Source organism: Petaurus breviceps, unplaced genomic scaffold (genome assembly GCF_028583685.1).
Source record: "Petaurus breviceps papuanus isolate PSGF00001 unplaced genomic scaffold, PetGlider_PUasm1.0 90865, whole genome shotgun sequence".
Taxonomy (NCBI): domain Eukaryota; kingdom Metazoa; phylum Chordata; class Mammalia; order Diprotodontia; family Petauridae; genus Petaurus; species Petaurus breviceps.
The window spans coordinates 631,785-648,843 of record NW_027187367.1 but is presented as its reverse complement, the minus strand read 5'-3'; the positions used below and the strand labels follow the sequence as shown (position 1 = coordinate 648,843).

Here is a 17,059-nt window from a genome sequence, read left to right as displayed (position 1 = left end):
CACAGATCCCCTTCCAAAGTGACATAATACCATGTCTAACATGACAAGTTCTGAAGGAAACTATACTGGGTCTTTGTGATTACCCCCTTCCTTTCCTAGATGTTCTTTTAATAATATATTCTAAAATTTTGCTAGGAATAAAAGCAAACTCACTTGCCTACGACTTAAAGATTTTTCTTCCTTTTTCTGAAAATGGCAATGCTTGTCTTTTTTTTTTTTTCAGTCCTGTGGGACCTCTCAAGTTCTCTACAGTCCTTCAGATGTCACTAATAATGGCTCAGCAAATATATCCTCCAGTTCTTGTAGTAACCAAAAATATAGTGCACATGGGCAAGGTGACTTGAGCACAGTGTCTAAAACAAGAAGGGTTATAGTTCTACTGAGCTCTTCCTTGGTAGATCATATGTGAAGTATTACGTTCCAACGTGGGTACCACATTTTACAAAACAGTGATAGTGAAGGAAGCATCATCAGAGGAAGAGCATAGCAAAGTGGATAGAGCATTAGACTCAGGGTCAGGAATACCTAGGTTCAAATCCTGCCTCAAATACTTACTAGCTAAATGATCCTAAACCTTAACCTCTCTGGGCTACAGTTTCCTCATCTATAAGAGGGCTGGACTTGATGATCTTTAAGGTTGCTTCCTAGAAGTACTTACATGGATAAGATAAAAGAGGTATGAACAAACTATTTTTTAATTTTTTTTTTGCTTTTTGGAGGGGGGGAAGGCAGGGCAATTGGAGTTAAGTGACTTGCCCAAGGTCACATGGCTAGTAAGTGTTAAGTGTCTGAGGCTGGATTTGAGTCCTCCCGACTCCAGGGCTGGTGCTCTATTCACTGTGCCACCTACCTGCCCCTATTAACAAACTATTAACAAACAAAAAGCAGGAAAAGTGAAGACTATGATGAGGACTCCAAACTATGTCTAATGAGGATCAGTTTAAAAGAATTGGCCTTGGTGAGCCTGAAAGAAACATTTAGTGCAAGCACAAAAGCTGCTTTCAAATATCTGAAGGGCTATGATGTGGAAGGGGCACTTGTTCTGCTTAGTTCCAGAGGACAAAACAGTGGGTTGAAGTTACAGAAAAGCAGACGTGGCCATTCACACTACTATGATGAGTTAGGAGGCACCACCACTTTTTACTATCTGTCCTGCCCCTACTCCAGCCCCAGGGCCATTGTTCTCTAAGAAACAATGGTCCTTTCCATCTGCCCTAGAGTTATGCCTTCCTATGTTGCTTCCCCCAATTAAAATGTGATCTCACTGAAACCCAAGATTGGGATGATCAGTATGGAGTTTGCCACAGAATAAGTAATTCCTTGGTAAATGCTTCCCATTCAGTTATTCAATCATGATTTATTCCATGCAACAAGAACTCTTCTTGTCAATTCGGCTGGTCTTCTTGATATGTGTCTCTCCTTGTTTTCATATGTTCATTCACTCCTATACGTGTTTGTTCATACTGTTTAGGGGATTATAAAACTTGGAGCTACAGGGATCCTTAGAGATAATCTAGTTGAACTCTCATTTTTGAGATGATAAAACTGATCTGAGCCAAGATTTGAACTCAAGTCCTCCCAATCCACTACATCATTGTTTCTCCTACTTAGAATGATCCCCTTTATCTTTGACAATTCAAATACTACCATTCCTTCAAGATCCAATTCAATATCTACATCTTTCATTAAGCCTTTCCAGTATAACTCTAGCCCTAGATAACATTTCCCACCAATTGTGAATTCTTGTAACACTTATGTATTTAGCCTATATATACTATTTCATACTTACATGTTGACCCACCATTGGTTCATTAGTAGTTTCACAAACGCTCATACTGAAAAATCTGCTCCTTTTATGTTGATTTCTACGTGAAAGTAAGACTATATGTACATTATTCACAATGAAGCTTTGGGAATTGTCACCTCTTCAATGTGGGTAGCCCACGTTATAAGTTTGGTTAGGATCAATGATGATTAGGAGACCATAGCATCAGTGTAATATTGTTCCATTTATTTACAGCATTGCTTCATATACCAAAGGAATTTCTGGGATTTGGTTCCATCATTGAGAGGCTCCATCTGCAATGGTTTTTCATGTTAGCTGGTTGGCCAGACTGCAACTACCACAATTGCAATGAGCAGCAATACAATCACCATCATCAATCCTGAAGAAAAAAAAAAGGTACAAATTACATCTTTAATTTTATTGAAATGATGTTTCCAAAAGAAAACACATTCTAGTAAGCCTTTTCTGAAGAAAAAGGTAGCAATGCCTAAGCATTCTTGAAAAGGTCAAAATGGAACTTTATGGTCATGTGACCAATAAGATGGAAGCAGAATTTTCTACAGCCTTCACTAACTCTCTCTCTCAAGAAAAAATGTAGAATTATGTGACAGACATAGAAAAATTACAACTTTTTATAGGACAAGAAAGCAAGAAACATAAGAGAAGCCTTGTGGATGCTGGAGTCTACATCTACTCTCCTCTGCCGGGGTCCAATGTCAAAGGCCAGAGTATCACTGCCTCTAGTCTACCATAATTGATGAGGTAAGAATCTGTTACATGGGATAGTTCAGAAAATGCCAAAGGATGCTGGCCAATCATTCTAGGACCTGAGTTCCTCCTCTGTCAATGTTTGTCTTCTCTACTAACACAACACTCCTGCCTTTTAGAAAATTAGCTGGGACACAATTGGCACATTTGTCCATATTCTTAATTTTATAAAGAGGTCTCTGCTCCTGGGGAAAATTAAGCATTGTACTATAAAGTGCCTCCCCCAAATGGCTTTTCAATCCTTTTATAAAACAAATATGGCCCTATCCCTAAAATGGGGAAGGATTAAAAACAAATAGAAACTATAGATCAATATCAATAAGTGAATATCAGTTCAAAATTAAAAAAAAAATAATTTTAACATAATAAAAAGTATCTAACTAAAACAAAAAATAAGCAACATGTGCAATGGTGATCTATTGGAAGCTTTCCCAATAAATACAGTAGTAACAGAAAGATAACTACTCATCCCATTATTACTAGACATAGTTCTAGAAATGTTAGCAATAAAACAAGGGAAAAAATTAGAAGTGTAAAGACAGATAAAGAAAAGGCACAACTATCTTAATTTGCTGACAACATGAGGGTTTACTTAGAAAATCCAAGGAATTCAGTAAAGACACTAATCAAGGCGATTAACAGTATGAACCAAGTTGTGGGCTACAAAATGAACCCACCAAATCAACAGCATTTCTATATAATAGCTACAAAATCCAACTCAAGATTACTAGAAAGTACATAAAATTTTTGAGAATCAATCTACCCAAACACATTCAATACTTGTATCTATTCAATTATAAAATGTTTCTTAAAGAAATAAATGGCAACTTAAATAGCTGGAGGAATATTTAGTTCTCATAGCTTAACTATGGCAATATTATAAAAATGACAATGAACTAAAGTTAACTTATAGTTTTAATGCTAGATTAATGAAACTACCAAAATTATATTTTACAGAGCTAGATAAAATAATGATAAAAAGGAATAAAAAATCTAGACTTATATTAAAAGAATTAATAAAAAATGTTGGAATGAAGCGGGAATAGCACTTCAAGAACTTAAATTTTAGGACTAATATATTACTATAAGGCATCAATCATCAAAACCATTTTGTATTGGTTTAAAAAACAGATCAACATCTCTTATCCATCAGCTTGGCTAGGATAATAAAGAAGAAAAATGATATGCTGGGGGTCTTCTGGGGGAAAAGGTATACTAATGTACTGTTGGTGGAGCTGTGAACTAACCCAATCATTCAGGAAAGCAAGCTGGAACTATGCCAAAGAGGCTATTAAACCTTTGACCCTGCACTACCTACATAAGTGTTAAAAGAATTCACAATGCAGAGGGGAAGTAGGGAATATTATCTAGGGATAGAGTTATTCTGGAAAGGTTTCATGAAAGAGGCAGATATAGGGTTATATACAAAGAAAGAACAAAGAAAGAGGAAAATGGTTCATATGAACAAAAATGTTTATAGCAATTCGTTTTGTGGTGGGAAAGAACTGAAAATTAAGAAGATACCCATCAACTGGGGAATGGCTGAGCAAACTGTGCCATATGAATGTGATGAAATATTATTTATAGTAAACAACTGGGGGAAGGGTGTCAAGGCAACCCAGAGACTTGACTAAGCACTTCCAAATTCTGCTCCAAACATTAAAATAAATCCACAAATCCATGAGATATTAACAAACAAAACAAAATCCAGAGAATGGAAAAAAAAACACAGAAGAAAATGTGTAATATCTGACTAGAAAATTAACTGACCTGGAAAACAAATCCAGAAGAGATCATTTAAGAGTTACTGGACTTCCTGAAAGCCATGATAAAAAAAAAAAAGCCTAGACATAATTTTTCACGAAATTATCAGGGAAAACTGCCTTGATATTCTAGAACCAGAGGGTACAATAAAAAATGAAAGAATCTACCAATCACCTCCTGAAACTGATCCCCAAATGAAAACTCACAGAAATATTATAGCCTAATTCCAGAGCTCCAAGACCATGAAGAAAATATTGCAAGCAGACAAAAAGAAACAATTCAAATATCATGGAGTCACAGAGATAAGACAAGATTTAGGAGCTTCTACATTAAAGGATCATTAAAGGAACAGAGGGCTTGGAATGTGATGTTCTGGAGGGCAAAGGAGCTAAGATTACAACAAAGAATCACTGACCAGCTAAACTAAGAATAATCCTCCAGAGGGGAAAAAATGGATAATTACTGAAACAGAGGACTTTCAAGTATTCCTGATGAAAAGACCAGAGCTGTATAGAAAATTAGACTTTCAAATAGAAGATTCAAGAGAAGCATAAAAAGATAAACAGGAAAGTGAAATCATAAGGGTTACAATAAACTGCTTACATTACTATATGGGAAGATAATACTTGCAACACCTAAGAACTTTCTCATTATTAGGGCAGCTTGAAGGACACATAGATAGAAAGCATGAGTGTGAGTTGACTATGACAGAATGAGATCTAAAAAAAAATAAGGGGTGAGAAAGAGGAATGCAGTGGGAGAAAGGGGAAGGGAGAAGTAAAATACAGTAAATTACCTCACATAAAAAAGGCATGAAAGAATTTTTACAGTGGAGATGGGGAGTATGAATGATGGACAATGCTTGAACTTTATTCTCATCAGAATTGGATCAAAGAGGGAATAGCATACATACTCAGAACAACATACATACTGAATAAAGAAATCCATCTTATCCTAAGAGGAAATAGGAGGGAGGGAGAAGAAAAAGGGGTGGGGCTGATAAAAGGGAGGGCAGATTGGGTGAGGCAGTGGTTAGAAGCAAAACACTTTTGAAGATGGACAGGGTGAAAGGAAAGAGAAAGATAAATAGAAAATAGGGTGGAATAAAATGCATAATAATAATCATAACTAAAAAATTTCTTCAAATGCTTTATTAATGTCTGGTTTATGACATCCATTTCTGCCAGATTTTGAGTTACAAATTTTCTCCCTGTTTTTCCCCTACTCACCACCCCAAAAATAGCATCCCCACAGGATATCCTCTCCTCCAATCTGCATTTTCCCATATTTTCTCCCATACCCCTTTCGACTTTTCCAGTAGGGCATGGTGAAGCTCTAAACCCCAGTGCCTGTATATCTTATTTCCCAATTATATGTAAAATACTATTAATGATAATATATATATTTAAACATTTGATTTTAAAACTTTGAATTCCAGATTCATTCCCTTCCTCCTTTGTCATCCACCCTTACTGGGAAGATAAGCAGTTCAGTATAGGTTGTACATGTGTGGCTAATGCAAAACAATTACATAGTAGATATATTGTAAAAGACTGACTATATTTCCCTACCTCCTATCCCACCTCCCACTTGTTCTATTCTCTATTTTGATCCCATCCCTTTTCAAAAGTGGGTGCTTCCAACTTCCTTCCCCTCCAGCCTGCCCTCCCTTCCATCATCCCCCCTCTTATCCCCTACCCCCTACTCTCCTGGAGGGTGAGATACCCTATTTAATGTGTATTTCATTCCCTACCCGAATTCAATGTGAATAAGGTTGACCCATTCCCTTTTGCCTTCTTATTCTTCCCCTCCATTGTAACCATTTTCCCTTGCCTCTTCTATATGAGATAGTTTACCCCATGCTGTCTCTCCCCATCTCCTCTCATTATATTCCTCTCTCACCTCTTAATTTCACCTTTTAAGTATCATCCCTTCCTGTTAAATTGGTCCTGTGCCCTCTATGTATACCTGTAAACATATATACACACATTCACATATGTATTCATATGCCCATATACCCTCGTACATAGACATATATATATAAATATATATATATTCCCTTCAACTATTTTCATACTGAGAAAAGCTTCATAATTTACAATTATTGTTCTTCCATATAGGAATGTTAATAGTTCAACTTTAATAAGTTCCTTATGATTTCTTTTCCCTGTTTACCTTCTTGTGCTAGTCTCTTGCTTTTTGTATCCAAATGTCAAATTTTCTATTCAACTCTGTTTTTTTCAGCAAGAATGCTTGAAAGTCCTCTATTCTACTGAATGACCATATTTTCCCCTGAAACATGATACCCAGTTTTGCTGGGTAGGTGATTCTTGTTTTTAATCTCAGCTCCTTTCACATCTGGAATATCATATTCCAAGCCCTTCAATCCCTCAGTGTAGAAGCTGCCAGATCCTGGGTTATCCTGATTGTGTTTCCATAATATTCAAATTGTTTCTCTCCTTGATCTGGGAATTCCGGAATCTGGCTATAATATTCCTAGGAATTTTCTTTTGGGGATCTTTTTCAGGAGGTGATTGGTGGATTCTTTCAACCTCTACTTTGCCCTCTGGTAAAAAAAAAACTGCCCAGGGCAGTTTTCTTTGAGAACTTTCTGGAGGATGATTTCTAGGTTCTTACTTTGATCATGGCTTTCAGGTAGTCCAATAGTTTTTAAATTATCTCTCCTGGATCTATTTTCCAGGTCAGTGGTTTTTCCCATGAGATATTTCACATTGCCTTCTATTCTTTCATTTGTTTGGATCTGTTTGACAGCATCTTGATTTCTCATAAAGTCATTAGCTTCCATTTGCTCCAATCTAATTCTGAAGGAATGATTCTCCTCGGTGAGTTTTTGAGATTCTTTTTCCATCTGGCAAATTCGGCTTTTAAGGCTCGGTGAGTTTTTGAGATTCTTTTTCCATCTGGCAAATTTGGCTTTTAAGGCATTCTTCTCCTCATTGCCTTTTTGGGCTTCCTTTGCCATTTGAGTCAGTCTGTTTTTTAAGGTGTTATTTTCCTGTCAGGCTGTTGACTCTCATTTCATAATTTTCTTGCATTGTTCTCATTTCTCTTCCCAATTTTCCTCCACTTATCTGCTTCTTAAGGTCCTCTGTGGCCTGTAACCAGCTCATATTTTTCTTGGAAGCTTTTGGTGCAGGAGTTCTGACCTTGTTGTCTTCCTCCTGTTCCATGCTATGATCCTTTTTGTCCCCAAAATAGGAGTCTAATGTTGAATTCTTCTGTCTGCTTTGTTTCCTTTGCCTGGTCATGTTGCCACTCAATTACTTGACTTTTGGGCTTTTTGCCACAGTAGGACTCTGCTACCAGACAGGAAGCTTCATACCAAATCCTGGGGTTTTCTCAGCTGCCAAAAGTATTAGTTGGGTGCCCTCTCTGGAGCCTCCACATGCTCTGGCAGGATGGTTGCACACCCCATCACCTCACCCTAGACTGCAATCCTGATCCAAGCAGGTTAAAGCAAGAGTGATTACCCCTCAAATTGGTCGCTTGGTCCCCCTACACTCTGCAGGCCAGGAGCTGAAGCTGCCATGTGAGGGTGGCTGAATGGACGCAGCTCTTCAGTGGCTTCTCAGCCCAGGGAAAGAGGCTGACTTACTCCCAACTACTGGATCTCAAAATCCACACTCCACTGACCTCTCACTTTGTCCTTCACATCTATGCATTGATAATTCTGGAAACAGTTGCAGTTGTTGGTGATCTGGAGTCCCTCCAGCTGGTAGTTGGTCAGGACTGCCCTAGGGCTAAAACCTTGGCATGAGGCTGGGCTTGGCTCTCAGAGCACTGTGCTGGCCGATTTCTGTCCTGTCCTCAGCAGGAGGTTAGCTTCTTTGTGTCATTTTGTGGGTTTTGTAGCTTCAAAGTTTGTTCAGAGTCGCTTTTTACATGAATTGGGTGGAAGTCGGAGTCCCGCAGAAGTCCTGTTTCTATTCCACCTAACTAAAAATTTTTTTTACTGAAAGTTTCTCTGATAAAGTCCTCATTTTTCAAATATACAGAGAATGGAGTCAAATTTTGTAAGAATAAGAGTCATTTAAGTTTTCAAATTAAGAAATCAAAGTACCTATAGTCTTATGAAAAAAATGTTCTAAATCACTATTGATTAGAGAAATGCAAATTCAAATAACCCTGAGGTGCATCCTCACATCCATCTCATTCGCTAATATGACAGAAAAAGGAAAATGACAAATGCTTTTTGAATTTGGAACTCAAAATCTTAAAAAATGAATGTTCAAAATTCTTTTCATATGTAATTGGAAAAAAATATTTCTTAAAATGATAAAGTGGATAGTTTCAGAAAAACCTGGGAAGATTTGTATGAACTGATGAATAGTGAGCAGAACCAGGTGAATAATCTAGACAGTACCAGTAATAAAGATAATTAACTTTCAAAGACTTAGTCAATCTGGTCAATACAATGACCAATCACAATTCCAAAGGATTTATGATGCTAGTCACCTCCAGATAGTGAATTAAGGGACTCAGAGTGCAGACTGAAGCATGCTTTTTTCTCTTTCTTTTACTTGCTTTTTTTGGGTGAACATGTCTAATGTGGACATTTGTTTTGCATTACTATAAAAGTGTAATATATTTTGTTTTTCTTGCCTTCTTTTCTGGTGGAGAACAGGGAAGGAAAGAATTCAGAACTAAAATCAATTTAAAAGTATCTGCTTTAAACATTAACAAATAAAATAAAACTCAGAGGGTATACGGTCATATGAATACATATGTGAATGTGTGTACATATGTTTACAGGTATACATAGATAGAGGGCACAGGACCAATTTAACAGGAAGGGATAATACTTAAAAGGTGAAATTAAGAGGTGAGAGAGGAATATAATGAGAGGAGATGGGGAGAGACAGAATGGGGTAAACTATCTCATAAAGAAGAGGCAAGGGAAAATGGTTACAATGGAGGGGAAGAATAGGAAGGCAAAAGGGAATGGGTCAACCTTATTCTCATTGAATTTGGCTTGGGGAGGGAATGAAATACACACTAAATAGGGTATCTCACCCTCCAGGAGAGCAGGGGGGAAGGGGATGAGGGGGGATGATAGAAGGGAGTGCAGGATGGGGCGGAGGGAAGTTGGAAGCACCCACTTTTGAAAAGGGACAGAATCAAAGTAGAGAACAGAACAAGTGGGAGGTGGGATAGGAGGTAGGGAAATATAGTCAGTCTTTTACAATATATCTACTATGTTAATGTTTTGCATTAGCTACACATGTACAACCTATACTGAACTGCTTATCTCCTCAGTAAGGGTGGGTGACAAGGGAAGAAGGGAATGAATCTGGAATACAAAGTTTTAAAATCAAATGTTTCCAAAAATTTATATATATATATATATATGTATGTATGTATGTATATGTGTGTGTATGTGTGTACACACACACTATTATTAACACTATTTTACATATAATTGGGAAATAAGATATACAGGCACTGGGGCATAGAGATCCACCATGCCCTGCTGAAAAAGTTGAAAGGGGTATGGGAGAAATTATGGGAGAGTAGATTGGAGGAGGGGATATCCTGTGGGACTGCTATTTTGGGGCAGTGGGTAGGGGAAAAAGAGGGAGAAAATTTTTAACTCAAAATCTGGCGGAAATGAATGATGTAAATCAGAAGTTAATAAAGCATTTGAAAAAAGTAAAAAAATTAATTTTATGTTACTTTTCCTCGTTACTCTTATTACTATAGTCTTTTAAAGAAGTGCTCTGTTTTTCTTCTCATTGAAATTGTTTCTCTTTGTGTCTTAAGAATTTCATTATTAAACATTTCACTTCACTCCTGGGCTGACTTCTTCTTCCATAGAAGGTTGACCTTGGCATCATACCTATTTCTCTTCTGAACCAAAAACATGGAGGTATATCAAAAGCTTTTGTCCTCTTTTTCTAGTACAAATTCTATGGTTAAAAAAACAGTTTTGGGGGGACTAACATGGAGGTATGTCAAAAGCTTTTATCCTCTTTTTCTAGTACAAATTCTATGGTTAGAAAATAATTTTGGGGGGACTAAGTGTCCCTATTTTTCCCAGGCTGGAAATGCAGCTGCCAATCCAGGTCCAATCCCAATACTGATTGGCATACAGGGTTTAATCTGATGTTTTTCCAACCTGGGTGGTTTTGCCTTTAGGCAACCTGGGAGCCCTTCACTCCCAGGGCCTCACCATACTGGTGTTGGACTTAGTGACATCATCGAATTAACTTTAGCCCTCATAACACTTGAACTCAAGTGACCTACCAGTCTTGGACTCCAGAAGCAGAGACTATAGGCATGGGCCTTTATGCTTAGCCATAAATTCTGAATTCTTAAGAGGTAATGTATATAGGGGACAGAGACTTGGGAGTCAGGAAGTACCGGATTTAAATCACATTCCTCACATTTACTAGCTATGTGACCATGTAAAACTCTGTTTCAACTCTGTTGAAAAGAAAAAGATGAATAATCAATGCCTTGAGTGTTTTGCTCTGTATTGCCTTGCTAATCTTTTATCAGTTATAATCATTAGGATAAGAAATATCTGTGTGATTTATATTAAGAACATAGTTCCAGGTTAAAAAAAAAAACTCTGTGTGTAACCAAACTCTGATATAGTTCCAGGGAAATTCCTGTGTTAGTTAACTTTAGAAGTGTAACTAAATCATTACAAAGTGTGTATCTTAGATATGTGACCATAATAATTATACCTATATATTAATCTTTATATTAAAATGATAAAGTAAGAAAGTTGTGTAAAGGGCTAATTGAGACGTGTAAAGGGCTAATTGAGGCATCATGGAAAGTACAGAGTTAGGACATCACAAAATTAGGAAATAGTGACCTGCAAAATGCAATCTTGCATGAATCAGCTTTTGGAAGACTTTGTTGCACCATATATGAATCAAGTGATCTATAAATAACTGAATTTTGTATCTCGGGAACTGAATTTTGTAGAGTACTGGGCAGACTGTAGACTCTACCTTTGTTTCTCTTAATAAAGGTTAGATTCTTTGCTTGGAAAAGCCTCCCAGTTTCTTTTTTATGCTGTTTAAGTCACATAGTTGCTGTGCATGTGTTGGTCAAATATTTTGTACAATCAATGGTTATTTTAAACTGAATTTTTCTATCTCTTCCTCTTAGGTTTTATTGTTAACATAAAGAATGAAGATTTGTGTGTGCTTTGTTTTTATAACCTTCAACTTTGCTAAATTTATTGCTTATTCACCTAGTCTATTGCTCCTGTCTTATTGCTATAGCTAGCATTTCTTTATACCTCTCTCTCTCTCTCTGAATTTTCCTCCATTACAGATAACACTTGTTCTTGGTTTTATATTGCCATTAATATATGTATGTATAAAGTTCATTTATTCCTGTGCTTCCTAGTGTTGTTATTTTTTTAAACACAAATGGGTGTTAGATTTTGTCAAAAGGCTTGTCAGCATCTATTAATAAAATAACATGTTTATTATTATATATGTTATTAATATGATTTTATATTTATAATCTTACACTGCACCTCTGAATTCTTAATATAAATCTAACTTGGTCATAGTATATAATATTTATAATATAGTGCTGAAGTCTACTTTATTGAACATTTTAACATTAATGCTTATTAAGGATACTGATCTAGTTTTCTTTATTCAATTTGTCTCTCACTGGTTTAGGTATAAAGAACAAACATGATTCACAAAAAGAGATTAAACATCTCCCCCTTATCCTATATTTATAAAAAGTTCATCTAATATTGGAATTATTCTTTAAATTTTTGATATGATTCACTTCTAAATCTATTTGGTCCTGAAGATTTTTCTTTGCAAATTCATTCATCACATATTCAATTTCCTTTCTGATACTGAGTTATTTAAATAATCTATTCCCTCTTTTGCTAATCTGAGCATTTTATATTTTTGAAAGTATTCAGCAAGTTCTCAAAGTTTTCAGTTTTATTAGCTTATAAAGAACAAATCCATTTCTGATTTTTTTTATTTCTTCGATTGTTGTGAATTCTTTTTCATTTTTGATACAAAAATTAGGTTTTCTTCTCTTTTTGAGAATCAGATTCGCTATTTTACAACTTTTAAGAAAACAGTTCTTACTTTTACTTCGCAATCCCATGGCTGTTTGGCTTTCAATTTTGTTCACCTCTTCTTTGACTTTCAAAATTTCTTCTATCATTTAGTTGGAGGTTTTGATTTGTTGTGGTGGTTGTTTTAATTGCATGCCCTATTCATTGATTTGTTCTTTCTTTTGGTGATTCAAGAGTGTCATATTAGGAATATTACATTAATTATACTATAACATATTATATTCTGTAAGATACACATTTTCCATGTTTAACTACTTCTCTTTAAGTTGGTATTTTCTCATTGTTTTCATTTTCTTTAATAAAATTTTCAATGTTTTTTATAATTTGTTTTTTAACTCAATAGTTCTTTAAGGGAAAAAGTTATTTAGTCTCTGATTAATTTTTATTCTTTTTTCAAAAGCCCTTCATTAAATGTAATTTTTATTTCATCGAGATCATTAAATAATGAATTTAGTATTTCTGCTTCTCAGCATTTTTTAGGTGAGGCATTCATACTCTAATATATGGTCAATTTTTGCCAATATACCATTTACAGAAAAATAAATTCCTTTCTGTTCCCATTTAGCAATAGCTAGACAGCACTTCTAATTTTACTAAATTTGTATCTAAGTGTTTAACTTTTGGTTAGATTTGTCTAGTTCTGAAAGGTGTATATTGAAGGCCCTCATTTCTATAGATTTGTCTTTCTCCCTATAATTCAATTAACTTTCCCTTAAAGGATTTAGATATTATGATATTATGCCATCTGGTGTGTTTGTGTGTATCATCTATTATATCTTTAAGCATAATATAGTTTCTCTGATTATCTCTTTTATTAGGTAAGTATTTACAGTATTATTATCTGAAATCAAAATTGCTACCCCTGTTTTAATGAGTTTAGCCAACACACAACAGAATTTGCTCAGGCCTTCCATTTTAATTCTATGTGAATCTTTACTTCCAAGTGCGGTTCTTATAAACAACATATTGCTGAATTCTGCTTTCTAATTCATTCTGCTCTCCTCTTCCATTTTATAGTTACGTTCCCTCTATCCTATCCTCTTGTAATTTTTGTAACTACAATTTTGGGGGGATTTTAATTTCTTTGCACCAGTCCTCTCTCTTTAAATAAGTAGGTGGTAAGAGAAGGAGTTTACCTAATATTTGTGATCTATAAATGAAAACATTTTGTTTCTGTTCCCATGCCAGTCTTTTCTTTTCCTTGGTCCACCTAATTCCAGGTTTTTACTCATCTTTTTCTTTTTAATCTTCATTTCATGCTCCACCTTCTAACGTTGGAGCTGTTTTGCTTTCCTATCTTGCCCTCATTCTTATAGTTCCTCCTGCCATCTCCTTGCCCTGTCCTGGGGGGGTGGCAAGAGAAGTACAGGGAGAGAATTATGTAACTGTATTCACCCTTCCTTTCTTCAGCAATGATTGGAAATCTTCTATTTGATTAAAAATAACCTTTTTTCCCCTTGTAGTACTCTACTTAACTGTACTGGCTAGATTATTCTTGGCTGGGAGTCTTTATTTTTTGCCTTTTGGAATATTGTATGCAAAGTTTCCTCTGCTTTATAGTGGCAGCTGCAAAGATTTGTGTGGCTCTGATTGTCACTCCTATATAGTACCTGAACTCATTTCAGCTGTTTGAAGTTTTTTTTTTCTTTGAACAAGAAGCTCTGGATATTGGCTGGCGAGTAGCTGGGAGTTTTCATTTTAACGTTCCTTTCATGAGAAGCCTGGTGAATTCTTTCTATTTTCACTTTGCCCTCTAGTTCCAAGCTCATTTTTTTTCATAATCATTTTCAGGTAGTCTGACAATTCCTAGATTATCACTCCTTAACCTGTTTTCCAAGTCTCTTATTTTTCTATATTATATTTTTTACATTTTCTCCTGTTTTTTTTTTTCAATTGTTTGATTCTGATTTACTGTTTTCTGCTTGGCCCATTAGAATTTGGGGGGCACTCACTTCTTTGGTAAAGATTCTCATCATTTACTCTAAGTTATCAATTCTCCCTGCCATCTTTTTCTCCTAGCAATTCCATTTTTTATCCCTTTTCATTTCTTCCAGGTATTCTTGCAGTCCTTGTGACCAGGACTTTTTCCTCCTGAGGCTTCACCTTGACTTGAGGAGTTAACCTCTTCTAGATTTACTTTTTGGGGTAAAGATATTTCTTTAGTGTAAGATATTTCTTCATTGTTTTTGAAAGTTTCTTTGGTTTGTTCATATTACTAGTCTCACTGGTCAGAATTGAGGGCTCCACTCCTATATACTACTGGATGGTAAAGGCAAACACTGCTTGATCCTGAGCACTGTGGCTAACTAGGTCTCACATCTTTCAAAAAAAATCATTTGGCTTTTTCTCTTGCTGTAGCAATGTAGTCATTTATTCCTCCCAAAAGCTGTGGTCTGCTCAAGACCTTTTTCTCACTGAACCTTCTCTTGTCCATCTACCCTCCCACAAACAGTGGGCTCTGCTCGGGGTCTTTTTTGCATTGCACCTCTGATATTCATGGGTCTATGGGACTAAGCTGCTTTGTACTACATCTTTCACCTAATTTTTCTTTCACCTACATAAACTTGTTTCTGTTCAGGCATTCCACAGGAATCTGAAATACTTTTTTGTGTGTGGTTCTGGATTAGGTAGATTTAGAGCTAATTCTCTTTGTTGTTGTTTTCAATCTGAATTTTTAGAGTTCTAACTGGGATATTTGTGGGGGATATGGGCTCCTATTGGTTTGAACATGCCACCATATTGCCTTTAAGATAGCTATTCTTTTAAGGAACTGAGTGACTTCTGGTAGGATAGAAGAATGACTAAAACCATATCCCATAAATCACTTAATATAACAATTTCTGCAAATAAAAGAATAAAACAGAGGGAAGATATAATAAACTTCATAAGAAAAATGTCACAGATATATTGAATTAAAAAAGAAAAAAAAACATCCTAATACAAGATACAATGAAAAAATTCTACAGGGAAAAGTACTACAAGAGAAAAATATCTCCAGAAAGAGAGAACAAGCCTACCACAACAACTATACCTTTAGAAAAGAAAATGGACACAATACAAGATCCTCCACAGAGGTTTACCTTAAAAATAAGGTAATTGATCAACATTTATTAATTGCCTACTGTGTGGCAGGTACTATGCTAGGCACTGAGGATACAAATATAAAGAATGAAAGAAGCCTATTTTCAAAAATCTTGGGTTCTAATAGGAGGACATGCCATTCAAAAGATTAGGAATTTAATAAGGAGAACTTTTAAAAATGAAGTCATAATCTCATTTAGAGGAAAGGCCCCAAACAAGCCATCTCTGAATCTCTGAACTATATTACCATGCCCCAGCTGCCTTATGCTTCCATTCCTATTGGACCCTTCTCTCACTGGTAAGTTTTTCCCGAATATCCAGTTTGGAGAAAGTCCCAGAACATCCATCCTTTATCCCTGGACTCAGCTACTATGCTCCTATATGGTTATCTCGTCCTCTTCCCTTCCCTCCTACTTTTCAGTTCGCCTTTTATGTTCTATCTTCCTACATTTAGACTGTAAGCTCCATGAGGACAGAGCTTATTTTTGCTTATATTTATATACCTCCAGTGCTTAACTCATGGCTTAGAAAAGAGTAACAGTTTAATAAATGCGTATTTTTTTTTGTAGTTTAATGTATTTTAATAGCAAACTTACAGGAACAGCACAGAAGACAGAGAACATTAAAAACATGTACTTGCATGTAGGACAACTCAGTTAGAAAAGTATAGTGAATGGATGGAATCTACCGTATGATAAAAATGCTACAAACACCATTTAGTTGCCATCAATAAGAAATTTACTTTTTAAAAAAATCCAAATGCTGGCACTGTCCAGAAAAATTTAACAGGTTTATTTATAATTGTTATAAAGTTGAACTGTTGAAACTTGTTCATGGAAACATTTTTTTGACCACATTAATGCTTTATGTCCTCGCATTTATATTCAAAATTCACACACAAATGAAAATGGAAAAAAACTTGCCAATACCTGATTCTGTCCCCTATTTTTCCATTTGCAATCATATGCTTAGGTACCTTTTGACCCCATGCGAAAAAATATCTAACATTCAGAACTACCAATAATAGGAAGAAGAAATTTTTTTCTATTTTGAGAATGAAGAATGTTTCCCATCATAGTGGAGTTTAAGCACGCTCTCCACATATGCAGTATGCTAGCTGGATATCTTTTGGCATGATTGTGACACGTTTGGCATGGATAGCACATACCGTGTTTTCCCGATAATAAGACACTGTCTTATAATTTTTTTTGGACAGAAAAACACCAGAGGGCTTATTTTCAGGGGAGGGCTTATTTTAATGAACATTGATAGCAATGCCATGTGACTCCTCTACAATTGCTTTCTTATACTCAACAGTATAGCTCTTCCTTTTTGTACTCATGTCTGGGGGTCAAAACAGACAGAATAATAAAATTATGACCATCAGTCCTTCTTTTCACTCCATCATGCCCCCTGAGTTCTTCTTTTTTCCTCCATCATGCCCTTTTTATCCTCCATCATGCCCCCTCACTCCCGCTTACATACCGGGTTTTTATGTTGTCCTGCCTCAGCTCTCCTCCGTGGCACTGCTCTCAATGGCACCAGCAAGCAAATCACTGGGGAAGAAC

The 17,059-nt window shown here is 35.8% G+C and overlaps 1 protein-coding gene across 2 annotated transcripts in view; it reads right to left on the bottom strand.

Annotated features, from left to right (window-relative positions):
- Window positions 1–1,990: 1,990 nt before the first annotated feature.
- STX8 (syntaxin 8) overlaps window positions 1,991–17,059 on the bottom strand; it is a 279,491-nt gene continuing 264,422 nt past the window's right edge. Inside the window, exons 8-9 of one of the 2 annotated variants that reach the window (XM_069073085.1) lie at window positions 16,977–17,047; window positions 1,991–2,165 (exon numbers count right to left, since the gene is read on the bottom strand). In XM_069073085.1, coding sequence (XP_068929186.1) covers window positions 2,160–2,165; window positions 16,977–17,047 — 77 coding nt within the window. In that variant the 3' untranslated portion in view covers window positions 1,991–2,159. The remainder of the gene's footprint in view (window positions 2,166–16,976; window positions 17,048–17,059) is intronic. The other variant, XM_069073086.1, reaches the window with a different exon arrangement.